This window comes from Orycteropus afer, unplaced genomic scaffold (assembly GCF_000298275.1).
Source record: "Orycteropus afer afer isolate SDZICR_OR568_19922 unplaced genomic scaffold, OryAfe1.0 scaffold00007, whole genome shotgun sequence".
Taxonomy (NCBI): domain Eukaryota; kingdom Metazoa; phylum Chordata; class Mammalia; order Tubulidentata; family Orycteropodidae; genus Orycteropus; species Orycteropus afer.
The window spans coordinates 28,457,154-28,470,666 of record NW_006921594.1 but is presented as its reverse complement, the minus strand read 5'-3'; the positions used below and the strand labels follow the sequence as shown (position 1 = coordinate 28,470,666).

At 38.0% G+C, this 13,513-nt stretch overlaps 1 protein-coding gene across 1 annotated transcript in view; it reads left to right on the top strand.

The window, feature by feature from the left end:
* Positions 1 to 9,748, top strand: part of SEMA3D (semaphorin 3D) — a 224,868-nt gene extending 215,120 nt beyond the window's left edge. Inside the window, exon 17 of the mRNA XM_007945255.1 lies at positions 9,323 to 9,748. Coding sequence (XP_007943446.1) covers positions 9,323 to 9,748 — 426 coding nt within the window. The remainder of the gene's footprint in view (positions 1 to 9,322) is intronic.
* Positions 9,749 to 13,513: the final 3,765 nt, after the last annotated feature.

Genomic DNA, 13,513 nt, shown 5'->3' with positions numbered 1-13,513 from the left:
GGGAGGAGGTGTGTAGTAGGAAGGAGCACTGATCTTGTATTCAGAAAATGCTGATTTTATGTCCTGGATGTGTCTTAACTTCTTTAGCATCTTGTTTCTCTGCAGTGTAAGTAGCTGGACCAAATGCTTCCAAATACAACTTCTATAACAAATCTATAAACATTTAAAATGGTATCTGTAATCAGTCAAGCATTAGTATAAAGTATACCCATTCCTCAAATAATGACATGATTAGGTCCCAAAGACCAGATCATTTATTCGATAGTTGGCATTATGTGAAAATGGGAGGATGATCACAGCACCTCACCCCGTCACCTGTACTGTGAAAGTCCTGTTGGGCTTCTGATGAGGCTACCTGTCACTGCTGCCTCCCCCTCCCCCATGTCACCTCAAGAGAGCTCAGCCCCCAGTGCTGCCCAAGGAGAAGGTCACCCAGTCTACCAGAGCCAGTGTGGCCCAAGAGCTGTCCCCTTCCCTATCTCCAAGATCCCTTCCCTCTACTTCTCTCACTGTATTCTCAGGGTGAGTGGCCCTGGTTTCTCCCCCCTAAGACTTCAAAAGACCCTTGTTGGTGGGGGCAAAAGGCTCTTTGGTAGGAGGGCCTAGGAGCTGCAGAGGGTGTACATCCTGCCCACTGAATCCTCTGCCTGGCACATCACCAATCATCCCCAGCTCTTGCTTACTGGGCCTTGCCCTCCTCTGCCCCCCCATGTCCTCAAGAGACTCAACAATCTATAGAGTTTCTTCCAAGGCCCAGACAACCAAGCCCAGCTTCTGTCCTTGACCTTAAGCTTCAGCTGCTGCTAGGCACTTTCCTGCTGACCCCTGCCCTCACCTGTGCCCAGCCAGGAGGGGGTTCAAGGAAGCATTAAGGGCTGCACAAGTGCCATTCAGCTGACATGGGGCCCTCAGACCCCAGGTACCTGAAGACCCCAGGTACCTGCATGCCTGGTCTCAGGGTTCCTTCTGACCACTACCTGGCCCATCCATTCCACCCCATGGGGCTGAGAGCCAGGGCCAGTCTCTGGGGTCTCACTTTCTCCCTGACTACAAATGTGGCCTACCTTTAGTACACCAGCTGCCCCAGCCTAAGTGCCCAGAACCCACTGAGCAGTGTCCCATCACCACCAGCCCCACTGCATTTCCTTCCTCTCTCTGCCTGGTGTCCAGTGACTCTGGGAGACCTTGCCTCCTCTCCACTCTTGAGTGGTAGAATACTACGCAGTACAAGCTTCTTTTCTACATGCACAAAGGGTCCACTGATCAGGGACCCATCAGAGACCTCGGTGATCATTAATGCTGGACGTGCATCATTAATGTGCAAAATAGTTGGATAGTAGATTTTTTACTGTTGTCGTAAATGTGAAATATTGGATAAAAAGATAACCAGTAAGTGAGGAGTAGGGCAGTTTTGCCTCCCAGGGGATATTTGGCAATGTCTGGGTCTTTTCAGTTGTCACAGTTGGGTGGGTCACTGAAGGCACTACTGGTATCTAGTGGGTATACTGCCAGGGCTGCTGCTAAATATCCTACAATACACAGGACAGTTCCTCACAACAAAGGATTATCCAGACCCAAATGTCAATAGGAAGAAGGTTGAGAAACCCTGGAGTGAAAGAATCAAACCTTTATCATAAGAATTTGATTTAGTGATGTAGTTCTACCACTACATTAAGAACTTGATATCATTCTTTTCATCTAATATCTATAAGAATAAATTTTCCATCATAATATTGACTCTATGTATTTCATTCCGAAACAATAATTTCAACATTAATTACGTTAAGTTGCTCCAATAAAATGAATCTTTATCATAACTGGAGGAGCTCTGGTAGCATAGTGCCTAAGGCACTTGACTGCTAACCAGAAGGCTGGCAGTTCAAACCCACCAGCCACTCCTTGGAAGGAAGGTTGGGCAATCCTACTTCTGTAGTAATACCGGCTCAGAAACCCAAGGAGGGGTCGCTATGAGTCGGGGCCGACTCGATGGCACATAACAACAACAACATCATAACTGGCATCCATAAATTCCAAAACCATAGTAAACGCATGGTTACCCTGAGAGTTTACTTTAAGGGTCCCATTTGTACAATATATATTGAAGTATCATCTGATGTAGAAGTAATTATTTAATCTCAAAACATAAGGAATTTACTTTATATCCAAGAAATATTGGATGTTATCTCATGTTTTCAACTTGTAGATTTTCTTTTAGTTGCATTGCAATATTTTACTTTTAAATTTCATAGAAGGGCATTTTTAGTTTCAAGGCTGAGGCTAATGAAGTTTGATAATTATTTTTCAGTTAAATGTAGTTCTTTAATTAATGTTATTTCTTCATGGCAAATTTAATCTGGCTTTTTCTTCTTTTTTTGTTTTTAATGTGGATACTCTATTACATAATCTTCCAGTTATTGTTGTTGTTGTTATGTGCCATCGAGTCGGCCCCGACTCATAGCGACCCCTCCTTGGGTTTTCGAGGCAGTATCACTACGGAAGTAGGATTGCCCAACCTCCCTTCCGAGGAGTGGCTGGTGGGTTTGAACCACCAGCCGTCTGGTTAGCAGGCAAGTGTCTTAGCCACTATGCTACCAGATTTGCCTATACATGTTTACATGCACTTCTTTCATTTTCTGTAAGTGTTAAGCATTACTTTAATGTACCTCTTAATAGTATATCATAAAGTCATGATAGTATTAGGCTTCGTCAAATTTGATGGAGCAGAAATAGTCTATTAAATTTTACCTAAAAGTCTTTTAGCTACAGTATTTCAACTGATATTTCCATCTGTCATGGCAAATAGCTGGGCATGTTAACTATTGTCCAGGATATGTGATACTGCTTCCTGAGCTGAAGAAAAGGGCAAAATCCAGATTAGATATGAAACATTTTTCTCAGCAGGATGCTTCTGCTCCTTACCCATGAGGTCACAACGTGGAATCTTCCCTCCAGTCAAAAACAACCTGAGGGAGGGTCAGGCTCTCCCATGGCACTGAGGCTGTCACCAGGTTATTCTCTGCCAGTAGGAGGACATTTCCTTACTGAGCTGTTTCACAGTTGGGTGCTGCTGGGGAGGTCATGAGTCAGTTATCTACTGACTTTCTTATAAAGCTCCTCTTGAAATTGATGGTGTTTATACTGTAACTAGTGAGTTAATCGGCAGTCCCCAAGCTTCTGTTGAACTTTTGGGATCTGGATGAAAAAAACAGGCAATACATTATGCCAGTTGTCATGCTGTATTTTCTCAGTGAGTGTTTAGAATATTTTTAAAACATCTTCAAATATTTACATTTTTCTATTTCTGTTTTTATTTATTTATTTTTCTTTTCTACCATAAAAGCAATATAAATGTGTTTCAAACTATAGTAACATGAAAAAGAACTGCTAGGCCAAGCATAGATTAAAAAAAAAAAACAAAAAAAAACACCTCACTCATAGTGACCCCCTTTGGGTTTCTGAGGCAGTAAATCTTTACAGAAATAGACTGCCCAGTCTTCCTTCTGCAGAGTAGCTGGTGGGTTTGAATCGCCAACCTTCTGACTAGCAGTCAAATGCCTTAGGCACTATGCCACCAGAGCTCCTTAACCATAGATAAGCATAAGTAGTACTTTGATGTCTATTTCAGTTTTTTTTCCATTAACCATAAAACTTCGATTTTTTTCCTTTCTTACTCAATTTTAGTATGATGTTTTTCTGTCCCACCCCTCACCCCTACCTTGACACCACAGTCATCCATGGCTGTTCTATGCTTTATTTAAATTTCTCTTTGTTTGCGTTTTCAAAAAAAAAAAGGAGAAGAGTAAAGAGCAAGCATGAGGAGTTAGTCGGACATTTGTAATCATGGGACTTATTGTATCTAAATCTTTCTCTACTCTTCTGTTTCTTAGGACACATTCCTAGAAGCCAAATGATTGAATTAAAGTCTGATGATCTTTACGACTTTTGATAAACAACAATATATTATTAATTTGCTATTAAAGTCATGTTGTGTTAATATCTAATTCTTTGAATATTAGTGGATATAAACTTACCTTCGCCTATTTCTTGCCCATTGTTGTTGTTGTTGTTTGCCGTCGAGTCGGCCCGACTCGTAGCGACCCCTCCTTGGGTTTCCGAGGCAGTATCACTACGGGTTACCTTCCTTCCGAGGAGTGGCTGGTGGGTTTGAACCGCCAGCCTTCTAGTAAACAGTCAAGTGCCTTAGGCACTATGCTACCAGAGCCAAAAAACTAGTTGCTGTCAAGCACATTCTGACTCCCGGCAACCTTGTGTGTGTCAGAGTAGATTATCCTCCGTGGAATTTTCCGTGACTGATATTTTGGAAATCAATTGCCAGGCGTTTTTTCTAAGGCACCTCTGGGTGGACTCTAACCTCCAATGTCTCACTTAGCAGCTGGGCATGATAACTAACTGGTTGCGCCACTCAGGGCCATTGATATTTAGTAATATGGGGTGAATTGCCTTACTTTATATTGGAAATATTTAGATAAGCCTTTTATATAGTAGAAATATGAACAATTTAATGAATAATGTACGTTAACGTATGTTAACTTTTCCTTAAGTTTTATATTTCCTAATTTTTTTTGTGTCCCTAACATATACACATGTTCTGTTTTACGATGACAAATACATTGAATTCTATCTCTATGATTTCTCCATCATTATATTTACCAACTCCTTCTCCAATGAGAGAGCAAAGGTATCTTTGTAGATTGCTGTTGTTTTAGGTTGTTCAATCAATTCCGACTCATGGCAAACCCATATGTTACAGAGTAGAATTGCTCTATAGGATTTGCTTTGCTATAATCGTTAGGGAAGCAGATTGCCAGCCCTTTTACTCCATAGTGCCTGTAGGTGGGTTTGAACCACAAACATTTTGGTTAGCAGCCATGGACATACTGTGTTCACCATCCAGGGACTTGTATTTATAGATTGTAAGTATATATTTATAATTTTATTTTTACATTTATATTTTGTGTTTTATGCTTAAATTTATCAAATATTTCAAATTAATCTAGTAGTTACTTAGGTATAAATTTGTTTTTTCTTTAAGTAATAAGCTACTTATTTGTGAATGAGTCTTCCTTTTGCTAATGCTTGCTTAACATATTAATTATTGGCTTTGTGGCATATTAATAAAAAGATCATATGCTGTGTCATATAAGGATGTTGTTAGATGCCACTGAGTCAGTTTTGACTCATAGTGACCTTATCTGCAACAGAATGAAACACTGCCCAGTCCTACGCCATCCTAATAATCATTGCTATGCTTGAGCCCATCATCGTTGTCACAGTGTTAATTCATCTCATTGAGGGTCTTCTGCTTTTGACTGACCCTCTACTTTAGCTAGCTTGATATCCATCTCTAAGGACTAGCCTTTCTGACAAGCCACATAAGTATACTTTGAGAAATTAAAAAAACACGTACAGAAGTGATTCCACTTTGGTTCCCTTTTCTTAATCATGTATTAAATGAGAAAACCTAGGCATTTGACTGCTAACCAGAAGGCTGGAGGTTCAAACTCACCAGCCACTCCTTGAAAGGAAGGTTGGGCAATCTACTTCCATAGTGATACCACCTTGGAAACCCAAGGAGGAGTTGCTATAAGTCAGATTCGACTAGATGGCGGTGCTTTTGGTTTATAAGTGCTTTATTATAAATGCAGAGAATTGTTAAAACCATTTTACAGTTTGTTTGTTTTTCTTCCCCCATCATACTGGGCAGTTTTTTGTTTTTGTTTTTTTTCCTTTTATAATCCTGTTTTTCCCTACTGCTATTGCTTATGTTTATGGAAGAAAGTAGATATCCTTGAAACACTATTTTCTTTCAAGAAATGTGCTTAGAAAGAATTGACAGGTGAATTATCTGTAAAGTAATTATCATTAGGCTGCTATTATCAGAGAAGGAAGTCCCTGACCTTTACCTGCGGCTTGGTACTTAAATATCCTTTGTCCTTTACCACGTGTAACTCTTCTCATTTTAAATTAATTACCTTTCCCTGAAGAGCTACATTTAATAATGCCAAATATATTACCCTTGTTCACATTAGGCAAATGGGTAGTTGACCCCAGTTTCAATCATGGTTTTGATTTGTAAGGCTGAGCAGTTTTTACTTATCACTTCTAGAGTGGAAAAAATTCCATGAGTTTAAGTCAGTGGACTGCTATTACATTATCTCTTGTAGAGGAGCTGAATTTTCTAAATTGATTGTGCTGACATTTCACTGTTGAGATGTAGTCTGCATAATGCATCCTATTCCAGCCTGGAATGAAAGAATTACAGAGAATGGGAATAAAGTAAGCAAATATTAATCAATTACTTAATTTCTAGGTTATGAATTTCTATCTCAAAATTGGCAAAATCCTATGCAAATATATCAACTCCAAATGCATCTTATTAGAGATGCTATTTCATTAAGGCATTTTTTTAAAAATTTTAGAAAGAATAAACATCAGTAAGATAACTACAGAGGATATTAGGTAAATCTGGAAAGCCTGGAATTTAGTAAAGCAAGTTTTATATCTGTAGATCAGAAACAAAAGAACAAATTAAGCATTTCATGAAAGAAGGCAAAGGTGAAGGACCATGACTGAGTAATGAAATACCAGGTGTTTATGAAACCCGGAGTCCTGGGGGAACCAAACTAGAGTGGAGAAGAGGGAAGGGAGCCAGACCTTTCAATAAAACAACATAAACAGGATACAAAAAGAGCAAAAACAATGATCAAGGATTGCACAATATGTGTGTAATCATAGCCATAATTTCCTCCCATCAGAGATTAAAAAGAACAATAAAAAGTATTGAGTCAGAGCTATGACAATCTCTAAAAGCCACATTAACTGCAGTTTAAAAATTAGCAAGAAACCAGTTATAAAGAGGAAATCGAGAGACCACCAGAACTGAAGTTACCCACTTTGGTTGTCATGATAATAACAAAGGCTATTATCTTTTAAGGGAATGACAGAAAAAAAGACTTCAGAACATTACCTCTTAAGAAAAATCACATAGTCTGTAATGTTGCTAATAATACTTCACGCTTTACCCTTCAAAGAACTTTACTCTAAACTCCCAAATACACCATATGCTGTGCCACCAACTTGATAAATGGGAGGCAATCGGGAAAGATAAATGAGTCATCATAGGAAATAGATAAAGATCAGAACCTGGCTATGGAGCTAATATTCTGTCACCTAGGATAAGCTATGAGTCGAGTGCAACTCAATAGCAAATAACAACAACAACAAGCTTTATTTAAATTTCTTTTTAAAAAATCTTGCTATGGAATTATTAAATGAATACACACACACACACACACACACACACTCACTGAAATTTATTTTAAGCATGAGGCATGACCCTGCTATGGTTTTTGAGAATGTAAATGAGTTGATAGTTACCATATTTTACAAACCCAAAAACCAAACCCACTGCCTTCAATTCGATTCAACTCATAGGGACCCTGTTGGACAGAGTAGAACTGCCCCATAAGATTTCTGAGGCTGTAAATCTTTACAGAAGCAGGTGGCTTCATCTTTCTGCTACAGAGTGGCTATTGGGTTCAAACCACTGACCTTGTGCTTAGCAGCCTAATGCACCACCAAAGCTCCTTGATTGTATTACAGTAGATTTTTTTTGTTTTTTCTTGTACTTTAGGTGCAAGTTTACAGAGCAGAGTTTGTTTTACATCCGTACGTACATTACATGTACATTTAGTTTCACTCCCCATTTACCATCCCCAACCCTAACCCGGTCTCCTCCCCTCCCTGTCCAGTAATTCCCCTCCCGCTGTGAGTGGGAGGAAAAACGAGGAGCAAAATACAGCAGCATTTTCAAATGTCTGGGCGTTTAAAGGAATTCATTAGAAAATGAGTAAAGAACATCCAGTTCACCAAATGAGCAAAAGCAGGAGAAAAACCAAACGGACAAAACCCTGATGATGTGGATACAGCGCAGAGCCAAGGCAGCACTGGGGACCATTCAGCCTCATTAACCAGGGATTCGAGCTGTGACCTGCCTTTGGTCTCGTGTGGTACACTGCCAGCTGCATTTCTCTGGTACAGAGGGTGGGTCACCATATACTTTTTAGTTAACGGGGCTGGTAGCCAGAGAAGTTTCTTTTCCTTTTCTCATATTTCCAGAATTGGAAGGATTTTTCCTACATATCTTTCACACAAAGATGCAGGGTAGAATCTACCCACTGTGAATAAATTTAATTTAGCCATTTTTATGCCTTCCTGATTTCCATCGACTTCAAGTCTACAATACAGGGGCAGATGTGCAAACTGGGAAATCTTCCAGACTTCTTTGTTGTTGTTGTTGTTGTTATTCTACTTAATGCTGAGCCACTCAACAATACTCCACATTAAACAGGGCTCTTGTGTCTGTAAACATGCTTCCAGTTTTACTAAAGATGAATTCACTATTCATGCCAGATTGTGGGCCAGGCAAGCTTAAATGTTTGAATTGTTTTTCAATAATATTGCTTCAAAGGGTAAAGACCATCATGTTTTAGGGGTGGTTCTTTTTGTTCATTATGCTTTCTCACACTTGAAATCACATTACCATGTTATAGTATACCGTGGTATGGCAAATATTTCCACAGATGACATAGTCTCAAGTATCAAATATGCACACAGTATCAAAATTCAATCCATAGTAAAAAGGGAAATTCAGCTTTAAATGTTGCTAACCTTCCAACTATGGTCCTACTTAGTTACAGCACCAACATTCAAAATACTGTGTCCATGCCTTTCCACTTCATTTTTAACAAGTCACCAGTTACAGCTTCCATATGCTATTTGGATCGTGTATTTAGTGATATCTAGAAACAGAGTAAATTCTTTTTGAAATCATTATTCTAGGTTACAGTACAAATGGTCACATGCACTGAAATGTTTTGCCACAAAATGACTTTTAATGTTACAATCTAGCTCTAAAATTCAGATATGAACTTGTGTTCCTAGTACACCAATTAGTTTCTGAATTTTCTGTAAAGGAGGCCAGTTAATAGTTTCCAGTTATTGGTTTTTCACAGTTTTTCATTTTTATCTGTAAAGTGGGAGAGAAACTAATTTTATTCCAAAGGTTTAGTTACACGTAATAAGATGCAAATGTGAACAATTCAGGATATGGTTTAGGGGCTATTACTTTAGTTGAATTTTTCCATCCTGTTTGGCTGTGGCTGACAGTATTATGCTCGATGACAGAGAGATGGAGAATATATCTTTTAGGTTCATCTAAGTAAAACTATGTCACATGTTTTCATGTGCTCATAGCCCTCTCTGTTTTTAATTTATTACCTACATTTTTCCAATTCTGCAGTTGAAACCCGATGAAAGGATCATCAAAACCGAATATGGGCTACTGATTCGCAGTTTGCAGAAGAAGGACTCTGGGATGTATTACTGCAAAGCACAGGAGCACACTTTCATCCACACCATAGTGAAGCTGACTTTGAATGTCATTGAGAATGAACAGATGGAAAATACCCAGAGGGCAGAGAACGAGGAGGGGCAGGTCAAGGATCTGTTGGCTGAGTCACGGTTGAGATACAAAGACTACATCCAAATCCTTAGCAGCCCAAACTTCAGCCTGGACCAGTACTGCGAACAGATGTGGCACAGAGAGAAGCGGAGACAGCGGAACAAGGGCGGCCCAAAGTGGAAGCACATGCAGGAAATGAAGAAGAAGCGAAATAGAAGACATCACAGGGACCTGGACGAGCGTCCTAGAGCTGTGGCCATGTAACTTTCTATTTAATTTAAAGAAAAGTGTTTTTTACCTGCGAATATACTGTCTTCTGTTTTGTGCATCCCTTACACTAACTCATAAATGCTTTCCAAAGAGTTTTGCTAAGGCACAAGAACAGTAATCTGTATAAGATTATATGTGGTGAATATAGGATAGTAAGGGGAAATAATTCATCTGAACCAGTTTTCCAACAGGTAAACCTGCAACTGCAAAGTATATGAATTACCCTCAAAAGAGGGAGCTTTACATTTGTGAATGTTTTTATGTTTTGAATTTATTGTGTCATGTAAATAATTGAGCTAAGCAAGAATCAAATTTAATATTATAATAAGGTGGTTATTTTCCTTGCATATCTGTTAAGCATGGAGTCTGCCATGCACTTGTCCTATGTTCTTATGAATATATACGTCATTCCATTCTAGTCTTGGTGACCTTGTAGGAATTGGAGGGAAAACACAAATTCAGATAGCTCGTATTATCAATAGAAACATCTAAAACGTCCCTTCCTTCCCAGAGTGTGGTTTAGGAATTTGGAGAGGTGCATTGTTTCTTTCAGACCACAGGGGTTGCATTTAGTATAAAGTAACATTGATTTATTGAAGAGCATAAATGCCCCTCCCAGGAGTCCTTATGACTTGTTAGGAGTAATATATTGACAAGGGGAAGCTGGTGCTCAGTTTTGGTTTTAGAATGTATGTTGAGCACTACTAGACACAATGCTTAATAAATATTTTAGTAAAATATAGGAAAGTATTTTAATAAGATAAGGGATCCATCATGACATATACTGCAGATGGGATTTGTTAGGGGACAGAAGGAAAGACAGCCATGCATCCTGGCTTTGGGGAAATCTCCTATCCCCATAGAAAGGAAGAACAATCACAAAGTAGGTGAAGTGTAGTGGAGCTTTGTTCACTAGCTTATAAGTAGCTGCCAATTTGCCATTCATTTGTTAAAAAAATAATCAAATTATAACAAACTGCTAGCAAAATTCTGAGGGAAAGTAAATTTTCTGAAGGATCTTTCAAAGGATAAACAAATCTTTACAATTAATGGGATTTCTGTTTGTACTTCCTCTCTTTTTCTATGGATTTATCAGACTCTATGTTTTATTTCCGTTTAATACCTTTATTCTCTCCTACATATTGGATTATTTGAGTATATTTTAATGACTAGGGAAAAGAAAACCATGTATACATACAAAAAGGGATAGAATTAGGTAGATGGCAGTGGTGGGAAGTAGGGGACATGTTTTTGGTGACTAGGAGAACAAGGGCAAAATTTTGATAACGGGAAGGGTTTAAATGAACTCTTTGACATCTTTTCTTCATGCTACCTTTCTGCAGTTCTGAGATGATGTTGCAACTCAAGTCATGTTGTCTTGGTAATTTAATAATAAATAAGCCTACTGCATGCAAAGAAAACAAATCCATAACAGTAGCATAAACATCTTTCGTATTTTGATAGCACTTTCAAATGTTTCCAATTTGACTTTCCCTCTGAATATCTATGGTATATTTCCTGTCTGTTTAAGCAGGACTCACCTTTCTTTCTTATATAACACACAACCCACAGCCTTTTTCTGTTTTGCTTTTTCACGCCCTTTTTAGTGTGAAATGAAAAATTAGTCACTTCTTTGAATGGAAGGAAGCTTTTCTGAAAACTAAATAACAGACATTACTTGTTTCTCATGCATTCTACATAACTGGAGAGAAAACTCAATGAGAAATTCCTGTGATTAGAGGGCAATTTATTAGAGTTGAATATCACATCACTGACTCTAGCTTTGTCTCTGCCATACATTGATTTTATTTTCATTGTTTACCTCTCTGAAAGTAGTCTCTCATATACGAGATTAAGTGCCCTCTTTTGATATAACTATGAAGCTTTATAGAAATTTAAGGAAACTGGTTTTTGAAGTAACCAAAATGAATCACTCTTTTAAAAAAGTATAGCTAAGAATAGTTGTGGCAAGATCAGATGGCCAGTTGAATATCATAACAAGAATGTTTATAACTATTGATTTGCTAGGTTAGAATAATACAGGAACTCCCAGCAAGCTCAAAGTAAATAAGTGGGAGCATGTTTTAGTTTTAAAAAGATTTTCAAATATTAGTACATCAGACAGTGATGAACAAATTTTGTACGGCTTTGGAAAAACTAGGTCCCTGAGTAGTAAAAATAATTTGCACTTGACTAATACCTAAAAAGGAGCTCTGGTGCCTAAGGTAACTAAGGCTGCTAACCAGAAGGTTGGTGGTTCAAACCCACCAGCCACTCTGCAGAAGGAAGACCAGACTATGTACTTCAGTAAACATTTACTGCCTTGGAAAGCCAATGGGGGTCGCTATGAGTTGAAATCGACTCGATGGCAGTAAGTTTGGTTTGGTTTGACCACTCTAAAGTTTGGTTCACACTCACATAGTTGTTCTGTGCAATAAAGGTCTGGTGACTGGTGATCTGTTTCCATAAAGATTCCAGCCAAAAAAAGTCTATGGAGCTGTCTACTCTGTAACATAAGGTGTCACCGTGAGTTAGAATCAACTTCAGTGCAATGGGTTTGGTGTTTTGTTTTGAAAACTTACATGAAGCTCACATGTCAGAATTGACTTATGAAAATAAATTTAATCTTCATCAAAATATGAATGTCCAAAGCATTTAATTACTACTTTCTAATCTTATTTTTTTCAGACAGAAATTTGGGAACCTATTTTATGCCATATATCTCAAGATATTTGTATATAATCTAGCAACTTTGGATCTAAAACTATTATTTTGAGTTGAATGCATAAAGTATATTGGAAATATTAATAATATTGAATGGCATATAATAAAACTTCCACATGTGAGAAAGACTCATGTGTGTTTCTAGAGACAGGGATCATATAAGCTATGTCTAAAATTTTTAATCCTTCAATTGCCTAGAACCCCTAAAGGAGTAGTTTAAATATATTAGATCCACACATACAACACATGCTTCCTCATCATTGAAGATTTTATCAAATTTGCTTTGAAATAGGAAAAAGAAAACTGTAACAAGAAATATTTCCACCAAGTGACTCAGATGAACGGCTGTATCTTTATGGAACTATGTTTTGGAATCATTAACCATTTGGTTTGACATGGAGTATAAGCAGTTTGTGGGTAGGATTGTGCTGTACGCTTCTCCCCTGCTCTTTGCCCCATGATTCATGGCGTAGTACTAAGATTTCTACTCAATTTAGTATAGTAGAAATATATTCCAAGTCTATCTTTTAACTTAATTTTCAATGTAATTACATAATAGTTATACAAAAAAATTGTGCTTGGTCTACATAATGCCAGAAAGCGGGATCCCAGGACTGGATAGTTATAAACAATTAATGAGGCACCCTTGTTTTGGTTAGATACTCATCAATTCTTCCAACTTTGAAGTTATTCTCTGGGCTGCCTTGAGTTACAAACACAACACATTTACAGAGCTTCTGGGAGAGCTTGCTATTATAGCAACCAACTTACATGACAAACAGTGAACAGTGTAGCTTGGGAAAAGGAATCAAATGCCTTTTGCGTTAATAATATTTTGGTTGTTAAATTTATACCACAATTAATATGCTGCACTCATTTATTACTCAATTAACATTATACAAAAACAACAATGCTAATTTAGAGTTTCTCTCTGATTCTGAACAAGACAGATGTGATATTTTGTGAATTTATCTCAGAAATTTCTCCAGTGATGTTTAGTTTTGGCTTTATTTCAAGCACTTTTTTTTTTTTTTT